Consider the following 24,922-nt stretch of genomic DNA (forward strand, 5'->3'; position numbering starts at 1 on the left):
TTTTTATCGGTACCGGGGATCGAACTCATGACTGCCTGCTTCCAAGGCAGGCGCTTATGCCGCTGAGCTAAACCTCCAGCCCCCAGCTTTGGAACTCTTAATTACAGATTTCAAACTACTATTTGGTGATTAACTTTTCACTTTTTATTTCATTTGATCATTTTAGGCCAGCTTTTATGGATGAGTATGAGAAGATTGAGGAAGAATTACAAAAGCAGTATGACATTTATCTAGAAAAGTTTCGAAATTTGGCTTACTTGGAACAACAACTTGAAGAACATCACCGAATGGAGCAAGAGAGGTTTGAAGTAAGTGCTTGTCCTCCTCTTCTGACAGGCCTTTCCTTCTGTGTGTTCCTTTGTACTCAGTGACATACTAGTTTGTAAATACTGTGGAAAGAAATCAGTCTGGGATTGCTTGTTTATTTCTACTGTTTTGCCAGCAGCAAAACAGTACCTGCACTGCTGAGCTGTCAAACCTTTGATATTATGTTATTATCAGGATTTGGTCAGTTAGGAGCAGAGAGGGCAAATATGTGACCTACAGCCATAAAACGCTCTGCCTAAATGGGCAGAAACTGAAAGCTTTTTCTCTAAAATCAGAAATAAGACAACAATGTCCACTGTCTCCGCTATTATTTAACAATGTCCTAGAAACTTTAGCCAGAGTAATTAGACAAGAGAAGGAAATAAAAGGAATAAAGAACTATTGTTATTTACAGATGACATGATACTCTACTTAGAAGGCACCCCCCCCCCAGAAAAACTGGTAGATTCAATAAGCAAATTCAGTAGCATAGCTAACTTCAAAGTCAACACTCAAAAATCAATAGCCTTCCTGTACATGAATAACAAACTCAGTAAGAGAGAAATCAGGGAGACAACACCTTTCAGAACGGCATCCAAAAAAAAAAAAAAAAAAAGAAAAAAAGAAATACCTAGAAATCAATCTAACAAAAGGATGTAAAATACCTCTACATTGAAAACAATAGTACTCTGAAGAAAGAGATTGAAGAGGATACTAGGGAATGGAGAGATATCCCATGCTCTTGGGGAGGAAGAACCAGTATAGTGAAAATGGTCATACTTCCAATACTGTTGTACAGATTCATGCAATCTCAATCAAAATTCCTATAGCATATCTCACAGAATTAGAGAAAACAATCGTAAAATTCATCTGGAACCATAAGAGACCTAGAGTAGCAAAGCCAATTCTGGGCAGTAAAGGCAAGGCAAGGGATATTACAATCCCTAACTTGAAATTATACTATAAAGCTACTACAATAAAAACAGCATGGTACTGCCATAAAATACTCTTCACTTAGAAGGATCTGTATTTGCCCTGTTAATGCTGTCTTAAAATTGGTAATAATTTCTAGGTATATTGTATTTTGTACTGACCTCACAATTGGATAGCTGGTCTTGAGTACAGAATCTAAAAATTTGTTTGATCAGTTTCCTGAATTGTTTCCAGGCCCTAATTAATCTACTTGCCCACACAAGTTCATTGGAGACTGCTTTATAAAGAGGAATGGCGGTTTATTAGTTGATTGTGGGCAGTATGTCTGATGGAGAAAGTCAGCTGTTTTATAGGCTTCTCATAACCACTTAGGACAGAGTATTTCTGATCCCAGCACAAGGTGATAAATTCAGAGCAAAGGAAATTGGAGCAAGTTGCAAACACTTTTCCAATTGCTGTTAGAATCTCTTAGGATTATTTGTATGTAATCTGAGAAGAGTTGTTTAAAATAATTGACCTGAAGTCTCCCTTTCTCATGTGATAACTTCTGCTATAAAGGGTGTGCTGTCTGTCTTACAAATATGAGCATTCATTTGAGCATTCTGAATTAGGTAAAGTGATTTTATTGTCCAGGAAGGGGAACTAGGAATAACTATACGTTTACATGGACTCAGGTTGTCCTAGTGAGTAATCATGGCCACTACTGCTGTGTGGCAGAGAAGCAGCTATTGAGAAGTAAGACGGGTACATTCTGAGGATAATGAAAAGAGCTTAGAGTTTAAAACTCTTTTTGTTTTTGTGGCACTAGGGATTGAACCCAAGGTGTTTGCACTGAGCTGCATCCCCAGCTCTTTTGAGACACAGTTCACTAAATCACTAAATCATGCAGACGAGGCTCAGGCTTGCAGTGTTACTGCCTCAACCTCCCACAGTGCTAGGATTAGCATGGTACAAGCAGTGCAGGACAGAAAAATGATAACCGTGATAACTGTCTGCTGTGAGCAAGAGGCCTGTGCCTGTCCTGTGGTTAGGTGCATCTGATCTTCGTGGCCTGTGTAGGAAATGAGACCAACATTAGTTGTATCGCTCAATTCTTCCTGAGTCAGTGGGTTGTGGTGGAAGGAGTGAGGGTATGGGGCTGGTACATCATTCTTAGGGCCCTCTCCACTGGGCTGCGGGGAGACTACAGAGAAGAAGCGCTCCAGGGTTGGGGAATACTTGCAGGAGTTGCTCAGCAACAACCTTTAGTTTACATCTTTTCTTGTTCTGTAGCATTATGTACACAGTGGTAAAGAATAATAGCATTATCTGCCAGAGTCATTCTCCTGAATCTGGTTTTCTTTCTTTTTTTTTTTTTTTGGTACCGGAAATCAAACTCACGACCACACGCTTGCAAGGCAGGCGCTTATGCCACTTTGCCAAATCCCTATCCTCTAAATCTGGTTTTCTTCCACAGGAAGCTGAAAATACACTCCGCCTGATGCAGAATAAACTAAAGGAAGAGGAAAAGCGGCTGCTTAAAAGTGGAAGTAAGAATGGAGATGTTTATTCTCAACTAGCATTTTTAGCCTCAACAAGTTTATATATGTTCTGAAAATATTTTCTTTTAGCATTTTTTTACTATGATAAAAATACAACATGAGATCTATTGTTTTAAAAAATTAATTTTATTGGTATACTTTTGACACTTTGGTTACATTCAGACCTGTAATAATATATCATAATTCATTTTTATCCCATTCCCCTCCCTTCAGTCTTCTTCCTCTCTCCCTTTATAAAACTTTGTGTCTGTTATTTTCCTTTCTTTTTAATTTTTATCTCTGTTCCCTCCTTTCCCTTCCTCTTTTCCTCTCCCTTGTTCCCCTACCCATTTGAATATTTTTTTCCCTATTTTCCAATATTTATCATCCATTTTGGTCCTTATTTACCCTTTGAGTTTCTTGCACAAAAGAAACAATGCAATATTTAAATATGTCTGATTTATTTCACTTAAAATTACGTTCTCAAGGTGCATCTATTTACTTTAAAGTGTCTCAAATTTATCCTTCATGGCAATGTAGTACTCCATTGTATATAAAAACTACACTGTCTTTATACATTCATCTGTTGAAGGACATCTGGGCTGTTCCCAAGATTTTTTTTTGGTCTTTTTCCTTTTTATCAGTACCGGGAATCAAACTCACGACTGCCTGCTTGCAAGGCAGGTGCTTATGCCGCTGAGCTAAATCCCCACCCCCGTTCCCAAGATTTTTTGAGGGGTTCAATTTTTTTTGAGACAGGGTCTTGGCTGTGCTGACCTTGAACTCATGGTGATTCTTCTCCCTGAATTTTCCAAGTGCTGGGATTACAGGTGAACACTGCCCCACCCAGTTGTTTCCAAGATTTAGCTATAAAATTGTGCTGCTATAAACATGGATATGTGTAGGTCACTGTGGTATAATGCTTTTAATTCTTTCAAGAAGATACCTAAAAGGTAAATAACTGAGTCAAATGGAACCACTAGTTCCATTTAGTTATACACTCCCACCAACAGTGGAAAAGGATTTCTTTTTCCTCACATGCTCACCAACATTTGTTATTGCTTGATTTCTTGATAATAGTCATTCTTGCTGGAGATGGATCCCAGTGTTGTTTTAATTTGCATTTCTCAAGTGACTAGTGATGTTAAACATTTTTTCATGTATTTATTTGCTGTTTGTATTTTATTATCTGATAGTTTGTGTCTAGATGTACCCCTAAAACCTCGTGTAGTCGTGAGTGTGGGCTTATAGAGTTTGTGATTAATTCATGGTCCAAAGGTGGGATCATGGTGTGAGTGGGTAGCCTACATACAATATAAGGAAGGGGAAGAGGCTTGCTCCTCTCCTTCTTTTTGTGCTGTTCTTTCCTCTCTTTTGTGCTCTTGTTGCTTTTGCTGTTTTCTGCCGCCATGAACTGTTTTGTTTTAATTTTTAATTTTAAAGATAGTAAAATCTAACAAAATAAAACGGAACAAAGCTAATCAAAACAATGTAGCAAAATTGGTAGAGAACTTCAAAGCAGTATACTAGGAAAACAACAAAAGCTACCATAGTATATCTCGTTATCTTCATAGTAGTTGTCCATTCCATCAGATATAGCAAAATCTAAATTTATTAAACAAAACAGAATGAAACCAATCAAAACAGAATAAAGAAGTACAGTTGGTTAGAACAAGCCAAAACAGTGAGAACAATATTGGACTTTAATGACAAGATGGAAGGAAATCTCCCATATTTGCTATACTGCATATTGTTATCCTCCTAAGAGATGCTCAGAGTGCTGGTCCCAGGTCTGCAAAATCAACCAAACAACACAAGTACTTAGTTGCTTTGTATACCTTAGTTGCTATCAACTCAACCTGTGCTCTGAACCAGCCAGGTTGCCTGGATGGGGACGGGGTTGGGGGGAGACACACACAGCGTTTGACACCAGTAGGCTCGTGAGAGGTGCTGACTCTTTTTCTCCCTGGAACCTGGCTTGTGTGACTTACAGAAAGGCTAGATAGTTGATTTCTTGGTGAGTGGCTTCTCCCAGTCCCAGCATTGCCAATTCTCGGGAGACACTGGCTTTTCCCTCCCCGGAACCCACACAGCTTGTGCCATGAACTGTTGCCCTCTGCCATGTGCCATTCTGTCTTGGAACCAGCCAAGTATGGACTGAAACCTCCATAACCTGAGCTAAATAAACCTTTCCTTCCTTAATGTTGGGCATCAGGTATTTTGTCTCAATGAGAGAAAAGTAACCAACACATTTGAGAAGTGTGTATTCATTTCAGATGCTCATGGTTTGATATTTTTGAGTTTTTCCCCAAGTTCTCGAGTTTATTTATTCTAGATGTTAGACCTTTGTTTCAGGAATAGCAGGTAAAAATTTTTCCCAGTCTGTGGGTTGTCTGTTCACTTTGTTGTTGGTTTCTGTGTAAAGCTGTGCAGAAGCTTTTAAATATGATATGATCCCAGTTGTTAATTTTTTGTGATATTTCCTGTGTGATCAAGGTTTTGTTCATAAAGTCTTTGTCTATACCTATGTCTTCAAAAGTTTTACCTATGCTATATCCCTGCAGGTTAAATGTTTGTTTTAATATTTTGATTTTAGATTCATTTTTGTTTTAGTTTAGTGCATGAGAGATGTGGCTCTAGGTTTAATCTTTGGCATGTGGAAAGCCAATTTTCCAAACACCATTTATTAAAGAGGCTTTCATCCAGTGAAGATGTTTGACTCCTTTGTAAAACAGAAGGTATCTAAGTGTGTTTGAAGTTGTTCTGCACCTTTGATTCTGTTCCATTGATCCTTGGATCTATTTTGTTTTGTTTGTGCCAGTACCTTGCTTTTATCAGGGTAGCTTTGTAGTATAGTTTTAAGTCAGGGCTAGTGATGCCTCTTGCCTTCCATTTGCTGCTCAGAATTGCTTTTGCTATTCTAGGTATCTTCTGGTTCCAAGTGAATTTTAGGATTGTTTTTTCTAATTCTGTGAGCTATGCTATTGATATTTTGATCAAGATTACATTAAGTCTGTATAACAGTTTTAGAAGTATAGCCATCTCCATTATATTGGTTCTGCCTAAAATTGTATATCTTTCTATTTTCTTCTTTTTTTTTTTTTGGTACCAGGGATCAAACTCATGACCTTGCCCTTGCCAGGTAGGCACTTATACCCCTAGGCTATATCCCCGCCTCTTCTTTCCATTTTATGATATCCCCTTTGATATTCTTTTTCAGAGTGCTGTAGTTTTTAATATGAAGTTCTTTTGCTTCCTTCATTAGATTGATTCCTATGTATTTCATTTTTCTTGATACTATTGTAAAATGTGGTGTTTCCTTAATTTCTCTCTCAGTGCATTTGTTGTTTGTGTATAGGAATGCTACTGATTTTTGAGTATTGATTTTGTATCCTACACTACTGAATTTGGTTATTAAATGTAGGAATCTTTTTTGGAGGAGGGGTTACTAAGGATCGAACTCAGGACCTTGTGCCTGCCAGGCAGGCATTTATGCTGCTGAGCTGTATCCCTGGCCCTAAAATGCAGGAATATTTTGGTGGAGTGTTGGGGGTTTATATGTATGAGTATCGTGTCACTCACAAATAATGATAATTTAACTTCTTTCTTTCTTACTCATATTCTTTGTATTTGTTTTGCTTATGTAACTGTCTGGTTAATGTTTCCAGAATTATATTGAATAGGAGTAGTGATAGTGAACATCCTTGTCTTGTTCCTGATTTTAGAGTGAATGCTTTCAGTTTTTGACCATTTCGTATGATATGGGCTATTGGTTTGTCATCAGTAGTTTTTATCAGGTTGAGATAGAGACCTATTCCAATTTTCTGTCAGGTTTTTATCATGAATGGCTTTTGGATTTCATCAAATGCTTTGTCTATGCCTATTGATATGATTGTATATTTTTTGTCTTTTGTTCTATTACTATGATATATTATTTTTTGATTTGCTTGTGTTGAGCCATCCCTGCAACTTTTTGAGTTAATTCTATTTGGTCATGGTATGTAATCTCCTTGATTGCTTGCTGCATTGTTTGCCAGTGTCTTATTAAAGATTTTTGTATCTATGTTCATTAAAGAAATTGGCTTATAGTTTTTAAATTACTTCTTCAGTTTCACTGACTAATATTGGGTTATTTCTGTGGTAATTCATAAATATCTAGGAATCCTTTTCTTCTGAGTTTGCCATCTTATTAGAGTATAGGTTCTCAAAATAGGTATTGATAATCTGGGTTTCTGTAGGATCTGTTGTGATTTCACCCTTTTCATTTCTATTGCATGGATTTGAGTCTTGTCTTTATTTTTTTTGATAAAATCAATGTCTTAGTTATTTTTTTATCATTGTTGAGACAAAATACCTGACACCCAAAATTAGGAAAGGGAAGGGTTTTTTTTGTTTTGTTTTGTTTTGTTTTACAATTTTGGAGGTTTTAGTCCATACACAGTTGGCTCCAAGCAGCAGGGTGGCATGGTGGGGCCACCATTCATTGGTGGTGCAAATACCAGGCAGGAACAGCTAGTGAAAAAAGACATGCCTTCTTTTGACTGTTACATTGTAAACTGTCAAACTCCATGTATGAAACAGCTGGCTCCATCCTGGGGCGGGTGTAGCACTCATACCACCAATCTGAGTGCTAGACAGTGAACCAATCACAGATGCTACATCCATGATTGTATGAGGCTTGAGGTGGGGCATCTGAACATAAACCATAAAAATCAGCTAAAGATTTGTCTGTTTTTTTAATCTTTCAAACTAACTCTTTTTTTCTTTTTTTATTTGTATTTTAAAAAAAGATTAAGATAGAAGAGGACATAACAAAACAGGTCAGAACAGAACAATTTAAGCAACATAGTATTTCACCAAAAGACAACCTGAAATTACAGTAGCTATGTGTTTCTTTCCTTGAAATATTTGAGTATACCTTCATACACTTTAGTATCAAACATAATAAACCAGTATAAAACCATTCAAGAGAATGAAAGTATTACAGGGTATTCAGAACCAACTAACAGAAAACCAACAAATGGTTACTATATTATCTCCTTGTCCATAAAAACTTGTATTTATACTATCACATATAATAAAATCCAGTAAGACACAACCTGATAAAACTGATGGAGACAGAGGAACAAAAGCTTAGTAGGACTTCAAAACAAGATGATATTAAATCAGCACTAGCTATTATAATGTCTTGTTTTCTTCAAAATAGCTGTTCATACTCTCACAAACAATAAAATCAAACAACCCAGAATCAAACCATTCCAATTAATGAATGAAAACATTATAAGGCTTCAAAGCAATATAATGGGGAATCATGATTACCACATACTTTTATGTATTCTTACCATTTCTTACACTAGGGAGACTATTTGGTATTTATGCATCTGAGTTTGATTTATTTCACTTACGAGTATGGTCTCAAGCTGTGTCCGTTTATTTATAAATATCTCAATGTGATCATTCTTTATAACTGAGTAGTACTCCATTGTATAAAAATACCACAATTTTTTATCCATTCTTCAGCTGATGGACACTTAGGTTGTTTCCAAGATCTGGCTATTTACAAATTGTGCTGCTATAAACATGGGTGCACATATATCACTGTGGTATAATGCTTTCAATTCTTCTGGGAATATGCCTAGAAGTGGAATAGCTGGAACAAATGGAACTTCCAATCCCAGCTTTTTGAGAAATCGCCAGAATGACCTCCACAATGGGGGTGCCAGTCTACACTCCCACCAACAGTGCAGGAGAGTTCCTTTTTCCCCACAGCTTCTCCAGCATTTGCTGTTGGTAGTTTTCTTGACCCTGGCCATACTTTCAGGAGTAAGATGGAATCTCAGTGTGGTTTTAATTTGCATTTCTCTAATGAGTAATGATGATGAATATTTTTTCATGTATTTATTTGCCATTTGTATTTTTCATCTGAGAACTGTGTATTCATCTCAGATGCCTATTTTTGGATTGGATCTTTGAATTTTGGGGGTCTATTTTTTTTTAATTCTTTATATGTTTTAGACAGAAGTCCTTTGTCTGAGGGACAATTCACTAAGATTTTTTCCCAGTTTGTGGATTTTCTTTTCACTATGCTGGAGACTTCTTTTGACGTGCAGAAACTTTTTAATAAGACGTGATCCCAGTTATTGATTCTGGGAAGTATTTCCTGTGCGATTTGATTCCTGTTCATGAATTCTCTACCTACCCCTATGTCTTTAATGTTTTTACCCAATTTGTCTTCTAATAGATTTAGTGTTTCTGTTTTAATATTCATATCTGTGATCCATTTAGATTTTAGTTTAGTACATGGTGATAGGCATGGCCTAATTTTAGTTTTCGGCATATGGAGAGCCAGTTTTTCCAACACCATTTATTAAAGAGATTGTCGTTCTTCCAGTGAACATGTTTGGCCCCTTTATCAAAGATAAGGTGGTTGAGTGTGTTTGTAGTTGTGGTTGTATCTTCTAATCTATTCCATTGATCTTTGGCTCTGTTTTTATTCCAGTAGCATGTTGATTTTACTACAGTTGCTTTGTAGTATAACTTCAAGTCAGGGATTGTGATGCCTCCTGCCTTGCCTTTGCTGCTTAGAATTGTTTTTGCTATTCTAGGTCTCTTCTTGTTCCAGATGAATTTTAGGAGTGATTTCTCTAGATCTATGAGGTATGTTGATGGTATTTTTATTGGGATTGCATTGAATCTGTATAACAGTTTTGGGAGAATGGCCATTTTCACAATATTTATTCTTCCTATCCATGAGCAAGGAATGTCTTTCCATTTTCTGAGATCTTCTTTGATTTCTTTTTTAAGTGCATTATAATTTTCCCTATATAGATCTTTCACTTCTTTCGTGAGAATAATTCCTAAGTATTTCATTTTTTTGGATGCTAGTATGAAGGTTATGGCTTCTCTTATTTCTCTCTCTGTGATTTTGTGTCAGTGTATAGGAATGCTATTGATTTTTGAATATTAATTTTGTATCCAGCTACATTGCTGAATTTATTAATTATATCTAGGAGTCTTTCAATGGAGTTTTAGGGGTCTTCTATGTAGAGTATCATGTCATCTACAAATAATGATAATTTACCTTCCTCTTCTCCTGTCTTTACCCCTTTTATTTTTCTCTCTTGACTCATTGCTCTGGCTAGTATTTCCAGTACTGTATTAAATAGGAGCGGTGATAAGGGACATCTTTGTCTTGTGCTTGATTTTAAGGTAAAGGCCTTCAGTTTTTGGCTATTTAGGATGATACTGGCTGTTGGTTTCTCATAGATGACCTTTATCATATTGAGGTAAAGACCATGTATTCTAATTTTCTGTAAGGTTCTTATCATGAATGAATGTTGGACCTTATCAAAAGCTTTTTCTGCATCTATAGAAATGATCATGTGATTCTTCTGGCTTTATTGATATGGTGAATTACATTTATTGATTTACGTATGTTGAACTATTCCTGCATGCCTGGGATGAATCCCACTTGGTCATGGTATATAATCTTCTTGATGATTTGCTGCATCCTATTTGCCAATATTTTATTGAGGATTTTTGCATCTGTGTTTATTAGGGAGATTGGCCTGTAGTTCTCTTTTTTAGTTGGGTCTTTTGCAGGTTTTGGTACTAGAATAATATTTGCTTCCAGGAATGACTTAGGAAGGATTGCTTCCCTTCTGATTTCATTAAAGAGTCTGAGGAGTGTTGGCATTAAGTCATGTTTGTATTTCTTATAGAATTCCGCAGTGAATCCGTCTAGGCCTGGGCTCTTCTTTGTAGGAAAGAACGTAATTACATTTTCAATTTCATTAATAGAAATTGGGTTATTCAGCAGTTTTACATCTTCTTGACCTAGCTTTGGTACTTCATATGTTTCTAGGAATCTATCTATTTCTTCTGTTATCAAACCTATGAGAGTAGAGGTTTTTGAAATAGGTGTTGATGATCTTCTGTATTTCTACAAAGGCTATAGTGATTTCACCGTTTTCATTCATTATTGCATGAATTTGAGCTTTTTCTTCCCTTTTTTAAATAAGGTTGGCTAGGGACTTATCAATTTTATTTATTCTTTCAAAGAACCAACTCTTTGATTCATTGATTCTTTGGGATTGTTTTCTTAGTCTCTATTGCATTAATTTCTGCTCTGATTTTTATAATTTCCTCCCTTCTTTTGGCTTTGGGCTTGACTTGCTCTTCTTTTTCTAGATGTTTGAGGTGTAGCATCAGGTTATTTATTTGTATTCGTTCTGTTTTCCTGATATGGGAACTCAGTGCAATAAATTTTCCTCTGAGGACTGCTTTCATTGCATCCCACAGATTCCAGTAAATTGTATTTATATTTCGTTTGTAGGTATTGTTTAATTTCCTCTTTAATTTCCCCTGTGACCCACTGATTGCTCAAGAGTGTGTTATTCAGTTTCCATGTGTTTGTGGGATTTTTGCAGTTTCTTTTATCATTAATTTCTAGTTTCATAGTGCTATGATCCAGTAACATGCATGGGATAACTTCAACTCTTTTGCATTTATTTAAATATGTTCGGTGGGCTGTTTTAGAGAATGCCTCATGTACTGCTGAGAAGAATGTATATTCTGATGTTGTTGGATGTAACACTTTGTATATGTCTATCAAGTCTATTTGTTCACAGGTGTGATTCAGTTCTGTTATTTCTTTGCTGATTTTGTGTTTCGTTGATCTTTCCCCTGGTGTCAGTGGTGTGTTAAGGTCTCCTGTTATAATTGTGTTATTGCTAATTCGATTTTTCATTTCTATTAATACTTGCTTTGTATAACGGGGTGCTCTGGAATTTGGTGCATATATATTTAAGGTTGTTTTCTCTTCCTCTTGAAATTTTCCCCTAACCAGTATGTAATGACCTTCTTTATCTCTTCTGATCATTCTTGAAGTTTACATTGTCTGCAAACAGAATAGCTACCCCCCCCCCTTTCTTTTGGGTTCCTGTTGCATGAAGTATTGTTTTCCATTCTTTGACTTTCAGTCTATGAGTACCCTTTTGGGTTAGATGGTTTTCTTGTACACAGCTTATGGTTGGATGTTGTCTCTTGATCCATTCTGCCAGTCTGTTTAATTGTTGAATTGAGACCATTTACAGTAATGGTTATAACTGTTATACATTGGTTTATTGTTGACATGTTATCTTTCTGCTGTTGCATTTTTATCTTTCCATTCTGTTTGTCTGCTTTGCTTAGTGGTTTTTTCCTAAGTGTATCTAAACTGTCTTTCAGTATTCTTTGCAGGGTTGGCTTGGTGATTATGAAGTTCTTCTGCTGTTCTTTGTCATGGAAGTATCTTATTTCTCCATTGATTTTGAAGGACAGTTTTTCAGGGTACATCAGTCTAGGTTGGAAATCATTTTTCTTTAGGATCTGAAATACTTCAGTCCATGCCCTTCTTGACTTTATTGTTTGTGCTGAGAAGTCTGCTGTGTTCTGATAGGTTTTCCTTTATAGGTGATCTGTCTTTTCTCTCTGACAGCTTTTTTTTTTTTTTTTTTTTTTTTTGGTCTTTTTCCTTTTTATCGGTACCAGGGATCGAACTCACGACTGCCTGCTTGCAAGGCAGGCGCTTATGCCGCTGAGCTAAATCCCCAACCCCTCTCTGACAGCTTTTAATACTCTATTCTTATGTTGGATTTCTGGGATGGTGATCATTATATGTCTGGGTGTAGTTTTATTTTGGTTATGGCTATTTGGAGTTCTGTATGCTTCACTGATCCTGATGTCAGTTTCCATGCACATGTTTGGGAAATTTTCAGCTATTACATCTCTAAATATCCTTTTGACATCCTTTGTGTTGTCCCTTTCTTTTTCATTTATCCCTATCAATCTTACGTTGTTTTTCTTTGCATCATCTTTCAGCTGTTGAACTGTTATTTCCTGATTCCTTGTTATTTTTAAAAGATCTTTTCCTGTTCACTAGCTGCAATCTTGTCTTGGAGGTCTGAAATTCTATCCTCACTTTCATTGAGGCAGTTTTGACAACTTTCAATGGAATTTTGACTTCCTGTATATCTCTTTGAATCTGCTTCATGTATTCTGTTTTTTATATTGTTCATCAAGGGACTCTATCTTTTTGTTTTGTTCCTCTAATTTTTTAACTGTATCTTCTTTAGATGTGTTCAGCATCTCCTTCATTTCTTTTATCATTTCTTCTTTTACCTGGGAGATTATTTCTAGTTTGAATTCCTTTAAAGCTTTCCCGAACTGCTTCTTTATTTCAGTTACTATTATTTCAGATATTTCAGGTGTATGGCATATATTTTCTTCTATGTATATAGCTCCTAAGGTTTCTTGGGATGGGATGGGATGGGATGGGATGGGATGGATGGGATGGGATGGGATGGGGATTTGAGATTGTATTTTGGTCTTTCGTTCTATCATTTTCCTATATTTCCTTGTTTCAAGTGTTGTTCCAAGGCTTCCCCTGGGCCTGTTGGAAATCGTCTTCTATGCCCTCAGCTCCTGGGACTCTGGCTGCCCAGTTTCCCGGACTGAGAAAGGGTCACTGGGGGTGGGGCAGGCAGGCCCAAGACCTAGGGAGTCAGTTGAGTGTGGCAGGAAGCTCAGAACTAACTGTTCTATCCATTGATTTTTTTGTATTATTTTTCTAGTCTCAACTGCATTGTTTTCTGCTCTCATCTTTATAACTTCTTCCCTTGTAGATACTTTGGGTCTAATTTGTTCTTCTTTTTCTGGAAGCTTGATGTTCAAGGTTACTTATTTGAGCTCGCTTTGTTTTTCTAATGTGGAAATTCACTGCTATAAAGTCCCTTCATAGGACTGCTTTTGTTGGATCCCATAAGTTCTTGTATGTTGTATTGGCATTATTATTTAGTTGTAGAAACTGTCTTATTTCCTCTTCAGTTTCCTCTGTGACCTATCACTTGTTCAGGAGGGTGTTACTGGATGTGAGGTGATCCAGCTGCAACATCTGTCATCTGGGTGGCTAGGCACATGGCCCCTTCTTCCCTCACTGCTCTGTGTATGTCCTGCCTACAGCTGCATGCTCAGTTGAAGAATATGACCACCTCCAAAAGAGGAGGACTTTTTGGGAAAAGGGTATATGAGTAACTATACTCCCCTGTTAGAAACTCCAAAATGTTCTCAGGAGGATGTTAATTTATTTCCATATTTTTGTGGTTTCTTTTGCCATTAATTTCTAATTTCATTGTTCTATGATCTGATAATATGTATGGGATAATTTCAGTTCCTTTGCATTTACTTAAACATGTTCTATGAGCTAGTACATAGTCTGTGTCAGAGAATGTCGCATGTACAACTGAGAAGAATGTGTATTTTTTTGTTGTGGAATAGTCGGTAGATATTTACTAAGTCTATTTGTGTAAAGATTGAGTCCAGCTCTGATTTTTTGGGGGAGTCTAGTTAATCTATTTGTGACACTGGAGTATTAAGGTCTTTAATTACAATTGTATTAGTGTTTATCTCATTTTTCCTATGCATTAATGTTTGTTTTATATAGTTGGGTGTACTGGTATTTAGTACATATATATTTATGATTATTTTCTCTTTCTCTTGTTCTCGTAAGAAGTATTTAGTGACCTCCTTTGTCTCTTCTAATCAGTCTTGGCTTGAAATCCACTTTGTGTATGTATAGTCCTGCTTTTTTCCAGGTTCCTGTCACATGGAGCATTGTTTTCTACCCTTTAACTTTTAGTCTGTGAATTTCTTTTTGGATTAATATGTTTCTTGTATGCAACATATTGTTGGATCTTGTTTCTTGATCCATTCTGCCAATCTATTTCTTTCAGTTGGTGAATTGAGACCATTAACATGGACAGTTATAACTGATATGTTTTGACTTATCCTTGTCATGTTATTTTCTTGTTGCTGGTTCCCTTTTTCTTCCCTCTTCATTTAGTTGCTAGCCTTGCCTAGTGTTTTCATTCTACTGGATTCATGGAATTGTTGTCGTGTTATCTTTTTCTAGAACATTTTGGAATGCTAGTTTTATGGTCATAAATTTCAAGTGTTCTTTATCATGAAAGTATTTTATTTCTCCATTAATTTTAAAAGATAATTTTTTGGGATACATCAGTCTGGGTTGGAGGTGGGGGTTTTTTGTTTTGTTTTGTTTTTGGCTTGAAATACTTCAAGCTCTCCTTGACTTAAGGATCAGTGTTGAGAAGTCTGAGTCTGATGAGTTTGCCTTTATAGATGTCTTAAACAAGACATCTTTTCTCTAACAGCTTGAGATATCTTGTTCTTGTGTTTAATTTCTGGAATCTTGACCATTGTATGTCTTGGGATAATTTTTTCTGATAATAGCTAATTGGACATCTGTATACCTTATCTGTATGTCACATTCTTTTTCTGTGCTTGGGAAGTTTTCTGCCATTATTTCTGTGAACAGTATTTTTTTATGTCCTTTGTGTTATCTTCTGTTTTTTTATTGATTCAACTTAATTCTTTGTATCATCTGTGTTATTCTTTGTATCATCTAGCAGCTATTGGATTTTTTTGTGGTCCCTTGCTATTTTTAAGAAGTCTTTCATTTGATTAATGCTAGTTACAATCCTGTCTTCCAGATCTGATATTCTGTCTTCACATTGGATGATTCTGCTGCATATACTTTCAGTGTATGGAATTTTTAATCTCCTGGATATCTGTTTGAATCTTTTTTTTTTTTTTTTTTTTTGTACCAGAAATGAAACTCACGATCTCACACTTGCTAGGCAGGTGCTGTACTGGTGAGCTATATATCCCCAGCTGTTTGACTCTGTTTTATGAAATGCAGTTCTTTCTTGTGTTGGGCATTTATGATTCTATCACTCATCTAAGGTCCTCTTTTTTTTTTTTTTAACCTTTTTAATCTAGAGTAGATACTCTAGATTCAGTAACCATGTCCTTCATTATGGTCATCATCTCTTTAGTTGTCTGTGTAATTATTTCTGATTTATTTTTATCTAGAGCCTCATTAATCTGCTTTGTTATTACTTCAGAAAGTTCAGTTAGGTAGATTTTGATTTCTTCCATTTCATTGTTCCCTGGATTTGCCTTGGGTGAGCTGGAAGTCTGGGTTACATCTTCCTTCTGTGTTTTCTCATTTTCTACTTTTTTTTGTCTTTTTGAGACAGGATCTCACTATGCAGTTCAGGCTGGCCTTGAGCTCACTTTGTAGCCCAGGCTGGTCTCGAACTCACAACCATACCTCCTGCCTCAGCCTTGATTACAGGCGTGAGCCACCACGCCCGGCCTTCATTTTCTACTTTTAAAATTGTTTTCTGCTTTAATGCTTGTAAATTGCTAATGGTAGATACCTTTATTACTATTATCAAGACCTCTTTAGGAAATGACTACTTTTCAGACATCTTTCAGGAATAGCTGCCTTTTGGCTTTTGAATCTGTCCCAGGATCCTTCCTCTTCAGTTTATTAGGGATCAAAGGTTACTGCCTGTTTGGCCCAGTACCCAGTTTTTGACCTTCAGACAATTTTGGCATTGGCATACAAGGAAGAACTGATCATAGCTAGGTCACCTTGGATAAAGTAGTACAATTGATAGTAACAGTAGCATACCAAAAAAAAAAAAAAAAAAAGTAGCATCAAGCATAGACTAGGAAATGACAATCTTCAATAACTTAGTTTACCACCCATAGATACCAGGTTTATAGTTGTATAACAAAATCTAAAATAAATCAGAAAATTATATACAGTAAATATCCATTCATTTTTATCTTGGGAGGAAATTTAAAAGGAACAAGAGGAAAAGATTGAGAAATAAAAGATGAGAAAGAGGTTAGAAGCAAGGCTAAAGCACAAAGGAAGATTACCCAAGACTGGGGAAACTGGTGAAGACGACAGGGAAAGAAAGAAGGAAAAAATAAAAATAGAAGTAAAACAAAGCAAATCAAAACCAACATTCATAATCACCAAAAAAAAGCAACAAGAAGGTGGGGTGTGGTGGCACATACCTGTAATCCCAGCACTCAGGAGGCTGAGATAAGAGGATTACTATAAATTTGAGACCAGCCTGGGCTACCAAGTGAGTGCAAGACCAGCCTAAACTGCATAATGAGACCTTGTCTCAAAAAAAAAAAAAAAAAAAAACCCACACAGAAATAATCAAGAAATGAAAAAAAGCAAAGAACAAAAAGATCTCTCTGTGATTTCAAACCTGTGGTTATCTTCTGGGGTCTACAGTTTTAGGGTAGTATCCATTTCAGGATATGTCTCTGCTGTCTGTGGTAAACAAAGGAGGCAGACTGAACCCAGATCTGTGCTGTGGGATCCCAGCAAGCCGGCAGGATTAGAGTGGGTTGCTGATTCTGGTGCATTTAACTCCACAGAAAGCCAGGCTGACATGGCCTTTGGTTGTGGTCTTGGGACCTGAGTTGTTCAACCTGTAACACTCTGGATATCTCTCGCCAACTTGACCTCAGCTCTCTGACTCTAAATGTCTTCTGTGGTCCTTTACCCAGTCACTGGGATTTCAGCAATGGGAGCCTTGAGATGAACTCAACCCGTGGGTCCTGTGAGTCTCCGGTTCAGGTGGCCTCATCAAAATGGCATCTGGCCAAGTACCCTCTCCAGGGAGCAAGGCAGTTGCTTGGAGTGGAGCACTCACCTGCTGTTGTAGTACACAGAAACCATTGTTCCATTCCACTGATCTGTTTCTCCCTGGAGGCCTCGGAGTCATCTGCTGTCACTTTGTCCCTATAGATTCAATCATTTTCTCTCACACTAGGAGCCGGGAGGCAAGGAGAAAGCAGTTTTTCACCTCCTTTTTCCACATTGTGGTCTCTTCACTTTGCCTGTGGCTCTAGTTTTCCCTTAAGATCTTTTCTGGATCCCACCTTCCTCCTTTTTTTCTTCCCCAAGTTATTTTACAGTCGAGAGCTATCCTCTTAAATGTTCTAATATATAATAGATCTATTATTGTTGACTATAGGTACAGAAAAATTTCAGATGGCAGTTTTTCTACTTGTTTGTTTGTTTGTTTCTGGTACTGGAGATTTTATATTAGGTCATGTTTGAATCCATTCAAAAGACTGGTTTAAATTACATGTTTAAAGTACATTTATTAGGGGCTGGGGATTTAGCTCAGCAGCATAAGCGCCTGCCTTACAAGCAGGCAGTCCTGAGTTCGATCCCTGGTACCCATAAAAACGAAAAAGACAAAATAAATAAATAAATAAATAAAGTACATTTATTTTGGTTACAGTTAAAATACTATCTCCTCCTATTTAAATACTAGTTTAAATTTTGTGAAATATATAGATTTTAAAAAGCTTGGCACGAGAAATTGGTAGCACTCCATATTTTCAGGCAGCGTGAAGAAGCAATGAGATTGAGGGGCTGCTTGCCGAATTGTCATCCCTTCCCATACCTGTGCTGTGCCCCTGAAAGACTCTTCTCTGCAGAGAAATGCGCTGCCTGTGAGGCTGAGATTCAGCAGGGACGCTGTCTGTGACTAGTTAGCACTCCTCACCCTTGACTGTCGCCAGGGTGTTAGCCTCAGGAGCCATGGCAGCTTGCTGCACTGGCAGCTATGTTTACGAAGTTATTTCTTGTATTAAGTCACTTTTCTCAGAGTTGGTACAAAATGCCTGCCACTCACAGCTTGGTGAAGGAGAGCTGTATTTGGGCTGATGGTTTCAGTCAGTGGTCAACTGACTTCAAGGCAAGAACATCATGGTGAAAAGGTGTGGGGGAGCAAAGTGAGTCACTTCATGATGACCAGAAAAGCGGAGCACAGAACAGAGAGGACCAGATACCATCCCCCACCCCAGCACCTCAGCCTTCTGAATACTGGGAGTAGACATGTGCCACCACACCAAGATAAGATACATCTTTATTATGCAGTTGGGCAAGAGACTTTCGTTGCCTGCCACTACCATTCCTACCTAGGCTGGCCTCCTCTTTGCCAGTTTTGTTTTGTTACCTTTTCAGTGGGATGTACTTCCTCATCTTTGTTACGATCAAGGAGCCTGAGTCTTGGTAGCAGCCTACTAATGAGCAGAGTGACTTTCCTCTCAGTTAGCCAAGAGCTTCAAATACCTCAACAGCTGGCTACTCAGTTTAAAAATTTTTGATTACCAAATAGCCACCATCTCAAAATAGACACTAAGATGCCTTTATTTGTTCACCTTAAATTAAGTTGTTTTCACAAAGGCCAGAACCTTCTCGGCTATGCTGCTTACATTTGTTTTGCAAAATTCTGTCTCCTTCCACCTATTCTTGACTTTCATTTATTGGAGAATATTGATGTTCTCAGATTGTACCTCTTTATCTCTGTCTCTCTTTGCTCCAGCTTGAAGCTCTAAATAAAAGGACAGAGGCCCTGATGTGATCCAGAACAAAAATTTGCCTCTTTTTAATAAAGTCCTCTTTTATAATGCAGAAAAAATAAAATAAAAAATTTCAAAGACGGTCTTAGTGTTTCTGATTAGAACAGCTGACCCACCTTTTTCTGACTTTGGAAAATTGCTTTAAACAAATTGTCTGCATTAACTCTTCACTAAGTGTCAACAGGCAAGTCCAGGGAGTCTCATATAGTCCGACATCTGAAGAAAGACTGAAGTATAGACAGCCTTTGCACACATACCGTACAAGACAGGAGCTATTTGATTGTATTAATGAGCTGCTCTATTTGTGTCCCTGCCAGGTAATGATGACTCGGAAATAGACATCCAGGAGGATGATGAATCTGATAGTGAATTGGAGGAGAGACAGCTCTCCAAGCCTCGGACAGCCATCGAAGTGCTCATGCAAGGTAGTGCAGCTTCTTTCACTCTCCCTATCCAGTGCCTGTTTCTCAGAATCTTGAGGCCATGGGCTGTGTGGTATCTAGGTCCACAGAAGATTGTCAGTGGCCCTTGGGAACACTTCCTACCTCAGGTTTATCCTGCTCTGTTGGTCATTGCTGCCTCTCATACTCTTCCCTAAGATCTTGAGAGTACCCAGTTTGTATCTGTGGCCTGGCATTTCTTACAGAGGCCACAGGAACACAGTGCCTCTGCCATTTAGCTGTTCTAAATGGCCTGTCTAAATTGTTCTTCCTGCATTTACATGTCTTAGGGCCTAGGAATTAATGCATGGAGAAGGGATCACATGAGCATCTCAGCCTTTAAAAGTGGCCTTTTGATTACTACCTTCTCATTGCAAAAGATCCAAGCAACAAAATTTGTGACACAAATGTGGATGCACCCCTGGGGTTGTCCTTGTGTCCCACTCTAGAGGGGTCATGGCTAGTAGCCAGGAACTATACCCTTACAGACTGCCTTTCCATCATGCATGGCTACACATATGTGTATAGACACACACAAGCAGATATAGGTATGGTATGACTGGAAAATAGTGAATGTTTTTTTAAAGATATATTACAGTAAAAAACACATTACCATTAATGTCCCTCAAAATACTTCCTCTTGCTTTAAGCACACTTATCCCATTGTTTTTGCCACTTCCTGAAGCAATTGAAAAAGTTCTCTTTCCTAAATGTCTTTAGTTATGCTCTTGTGACTGCCTCAGTATCTTAAAGTGATTAAAAACATTTACATTTGCCAATGACTTTTATTTTGGGAAGGAGTGGAAAGCTACACAGTGTCATATCCGGTGAATAAGATGGATGAGGACACATTGTACTGTTTTTATGAGCCTGCTTTTCTGTTGGGTGGCCCTTGACAGCAGCATTCACTGTACTGTTATGACACTTCATGGTACTCAGAAAGGAAGACTTCCAGAACTGCTTCAGAACGTGGCAAGAATGATGGAAAAAGAATGCTGGAAGCAAGGAGAGTTTTCTGAGGGGCATTAATAGCAGTGTCTCTTACTAGTATACATTTTTAAATTTTAAACATTCATCAGATACTTTGAAGACATGATTTACAGCTTGCTTTTGTTTTTAAAATTAAATCTTTGTGTAACTTTGCCCATGTCAGTAAATATAGATTTTTTTTTCTTTTTTTTCTTTCCCTCCCTCCTTTCTTTTCTTTTTGCTTTCTTGCTCTCTCTCTCTCTCTCTCTCTCTCTCTCTCTCTCTCTCTGTCTCTGTCTTCCATCCTCCTTTCCTCTCTTTCTGTCTTTGTCCCTGTCTCTCTCTCTGTCTCTGGCTGTCTGTCTGTTTCTCTCTCTCTCTCTCTTTCAAGACAGGGTCTTGCTGTGTATTACAGGCTGACCTTGGACTTAATTTGTAGTCCAGGCTAGCGTCAAACTCACAGTTCTCCACCTCACCCTCCCAAGTTCTGGGATTAGAAGCATGCACCATCACCTAAAAAGTACAGTAATAACTCAGTTCATGAATAGTTCTGCATGCAAACAATTTGGTTCACAAACAAAAGCATTCAGTAGAATTTTGCTTCCATTCATAAACTCTACATTGGGTGACAAACACAACCACAGACGTCTTTCCTACACAAACATGAACTCAGCCGTCTCTCCTAGAATTGTACAACAAATTAAGTTCATAAACCAAGGTAGCACTGTACCATAATTAGTAATTACCTTATCTTTCAAACCACCATTATTATCTAAGGGATCCACTATTTTATATGGGTTTTGTTTTGTTTGGCATTGGGAATCAAACTCAGAACCCCATGTTTGCTAGGCAGGCATTGTGCTGCTGAGTTATACCCCCATCTCTGCGATCCACTATTTTAAAAAACTTTTTCATTTTGACGCTTAGAACTACATTCAAGTATTATTAGTTCATAACAGGAGGAAATGTTTCATTTTCAGCAGCATATTATTTCTATGACACACACATTAAAAATGAAGTTCACTAACTTTCCCCTAAACACTGATGGGGTGCAATTTTTCAAATTCATGATTCATGATTGGTGTGTGTTTGTGCATGCATGTGTGTTTGTGTTTTACAGTGAATGTTATTTGATCAAACCCAGGGCCTTGAACACTCTAGGGAGCTCTCTACCACTTAGCTGTACCCTCAGACCTCATGTTGATATTTTATTGCCCTTTTTCCTTCTTTCAGAATAGAAGTACAGGAAATCCATTAATGTTTGTTGTCAGTTCTATTTGATTGAACACTACTAAAGTTAAATTTTAAATGTGATTCTTTTCCCAGTTTTCTAAGGGAAAGCAAATTGTGAATGCCATTTGCTGTCTTATTTGCTAAAGTTTTCATGAGTGCTTTATGTTTTGTTCTCAGGAAGACCTGGCAAGCACATTGTCGGCACTATGCAAGGTGGAGACTCCGATGATGATGTAAGTCCTAGGGGCCCCTCTGCAGTTCTGTGCCTTGGGTGTTGGGCTATCCCCATCAGCTAGATTAGCTGACCCCAGCCCAGCATAGCACATGATTTATGTCATTTTGGCCTCCTAAGGGCCTTCACTTTTCTATTTGTTTGTTGGTAGCTTATTTCCCATTTCATACAAATGTGCTTGCCCTGTTCTCTCCTGCCTTCTCACTGTTCTTTCCATTCTCGCTTTCCAAAGATGGAAGCAGCTCCACCTCTCTTAGGTAAATGCAAGACTCTCAACTCCAGGAAGCAGGTTGGTTTTCTCTTTTGCCTCATCTATTTGTTGATGTGTGTCAACCCACGTCAGTTCTGAAGAACCTTTTCAGGCATGATGCTTTCTCTCAGCTGGGCAAGACACCTCTCAGAGTGATTCCCACAGAGAGAGCCCACATTGGTTCTGTGCTGAGGAAGAGGGGTAGGCCTCAAGGCTGGAGGCAATATCAGTTGTAGTTAGGTATCTAAGACCCTTAATTGAATCCAACGGATGGGGCTGGGGCCAAGACTGTCCCTGTCTTGATTGAGTTCCATTCTCTTCAGACCAGGGTTTAGGGTAGGAGGCTAGATGTTAGGCCACCCACACTTTAAACTTTACTGACTAAGGAATTTAATCAGGTCAAAACCTGGGGACGGTTTTGATGTCTTTGAGGTATCAAGTCATCTGAGAAGCCCACCCTTCTCTCCAAGTCTTCATCCTGTTGCAGACCTTGGCTCTATCCATACAGCCAAGGTGACTGAAATGCTACAAATCTCAGACCAGCTCTGTACAGGATCTCCCTTTGCCTGGGGTACAGCACTGGTGACTGATCAGGGACAGAAACATTGCCTTATACTCTTGCATCAAGATTGCCTCAGTACCCATAGGTTGAATGGTTACAGACAGTAACAGAAGTCTACTATTACCCAGGTGTGGTGGACAGGATGTACGGATTTGACCTGGCCTTGAATGCATAGGAGATACTCTGTAGAAATGTGGGAAAACCACCTTGACAATAACTTTTTAATAGGTTGTGGGTGGTGTGATAATTTTATCCTTTCATCTCTCTCTGACTCTAAAGTGAGTCCAATGTGAGAGCCAGCAGTACCAGAGGCAGCATTCAGCCTCTGTTGGATTTGCACATGCACTTTTCAGGATGTATTGGTTGTAGCACAGGTCTTCCTTTGCTGCTTATTTATTTCAAAGGACTTCATTCACACAGCTCTTCCTACCCTGACCCAGACACAGAGGTTGATCTTTCACATGTGACTTAGCCACCCAACCTTTCTCTATTGTGTGCAGTCTGTGTGCCGTGTGCTGTGATGGATGATGAAAAACCCATTCCAAAAGGAACAGAGCAGATGTACCACAGTCGTAGGCATTAGAAAGTAAACAAGCTTATGAGATGGGTGTGATGGCAGTGGGAGGAAGGAATGGCCCTGCGTGGTCAGGAAAGGCCTCTTTAATGTGAGGTTGAAACAGAGGCCTGTGGAAGGAGGCAGTGACCAAATGTGGGTGAGGCGAGCACCTGGGGAACAGAGCCCCCTGAGCTAAGGACAGCAGTGTGTGTGATGGAGATGGAAGGCACTGGGGTGAAAAGGGTGAGGTGGTGAGAACACGTGGAGCTTTGCCATGTGTGCTGAGGACCTTGCAGTTTCTCCAAGTGGAACCAGGAGATGCTGGAGGATTGTGAACCCAGGAAGGGCGAGAACTGAGCATGCAGAGGAGAGTATGATCATGCAGGTCAGTGGTGACATGTCCCAGCCTCAGGTGGGAAAGGAGGGGCCAAGGAGTGGTCTGATTCTGACACACTTCCGAGATGAGAGCCAGCGGGTTTTTCTAAGTGACACTGGATGTGGAACACAGTGGGTGTTGAGAGGAATGAAGGGCTGTGATCTCATCCACTGAAACTCAGATCTTCACTACCTGAAATGGGCCACTTTGAGGAGGGGGCTGGAAGCCAGATCAGGAGTTTGAACTGGATGTGACAGTGCTTGTCTGTAATCCCAGGATTTTAGGAAGCTGATGCAGGAGGATGGCAAGTTTGAGTCCACTTTGGACAGATTCATGACTTAGTGAGACCTTCTCTCAAAATAAAAAAAGATCTGGAGATGTAATTCAGTGCAAAGGCCCCTGGATTCAATCCTCAGCTTGTTGGGGTTTTTTTTTTTTTTTTTTTCTTTTTTCTTTATTTCTTTTTCTTTTTCTGATACTGAGGATCAAACTCATAACCTCATGCTTGCCAGGCAGGCAGTTATATCACAAGCTAAATCCCCAGCACCTCCGGTTCTATTTTTTAAAAATTGGTTTTGAACATTCTAGGGCAAGTTGCCTGTTAGAATTCACTTAGGAGGGTTGAATAGTCAGTTGAAATTCGAGTGTGGAATTCAAGGGATAGGTCTGGGCTGGAGGTAGAATTTAGTAGCCACCCATATTCAGATGGCATTGAAGGTAGGAGGGGAGATGTGATGGCTTAGGGAGAGGACAGGAAGAAAGACAGTAGGCTGAAGCAACTGTGCATGGCAGAGCTGAGAGAGATGAGCATCAGTGAAGGGAGAACCAGGCAGGTGGCACAGAGAGTTAAAGGAGAGGGTACCCCAGAGGATGGTGAGGTAGAGTTCATGGGAACCAGTGCTGCATGGAGCAAGGTGAGGACTGTGGATTCTGTGTAGTGAAGTCCATAAGAGCCATGTAGTGGGGTTATGGACTGAGATCCTGATCAACATGTGTTTAAGAGGCCCCAGAGGGAAACGAGTAGGGACAGTGAGCTCAACAGCTTGCCCAGGGAGTCTGCTATAAGGGGAGCAGAGTGGAGAGAAGAGTAGCATAATATTTGTTTTTGTTTGCTTGTTTGTTTTGTTGTTTGTTTTTAAGAAGCTATGCCTAGTGACAGTTGTCTAGATTGGATGAGCAAACATCCAGGTGCACATGGAGCACAGGAATTGCAGTTTCAAAGCCAGGCTGAGCCGGT

The 24,922-nt window shown here is 38.6% G+C and overlaps 1 protein-coding gene across 4 annotated transcripts in view; it reads left to right on the forward strand.

Annotated features, from left to right (window-relative positions):
• Cluap1 (clusterin associated protein 1) overlaps window positions 1-24,922 on the forward strand; it is a 55,567-nt gene that overhangs the window by 25,300 nt on the left and 5,345 nt on the right. For 3 of the 4 annotated variants that reach the window (XM_005007462.4, XM_063226388.1, XM_063226387.1), the window contains 5 exons: window positions 167-308; window positions 2,696-2,768; window positions 19,385-19,492; window positions 21,887-21,942; window positions 22,174-22,230. In XM_005007462.4, the coding sequence (XP_005007519.1) occupies window positions 167-308; window positions 2,696-2,768; window positions 19,385-19,492; window positions 21,887-21,942; window positions 22,174-22,230 (436 nt within the window). The remainder of the gene's footprint in view (window positions 1-166; window positions 309-2,695; window positions 2,769-19,384; window positions 19,493-21,886; window positions 21,943-22,173; window positions 22,231-24,922) is intronic. The other variant, XM_003477709.5, reaches the window with a different exon arrangement.

Source organism: Cavia porcellus, unplaced genomic scaffold (assembly GCF_034190915.1).
Source record: "Cavia porcellus strain 051 isolate PalLab524CR breed Dunkin Hartley unplaced genomic scaffold, mCavPor4.1 scaffold_16, whole genome shotgun sequence".
NCBI classification, from domain to species: Eukaryota; Metazoa; Chordata; class Mammalia; order Rodentia; family Caviidae; genus Cavia; species Cavia porcellus.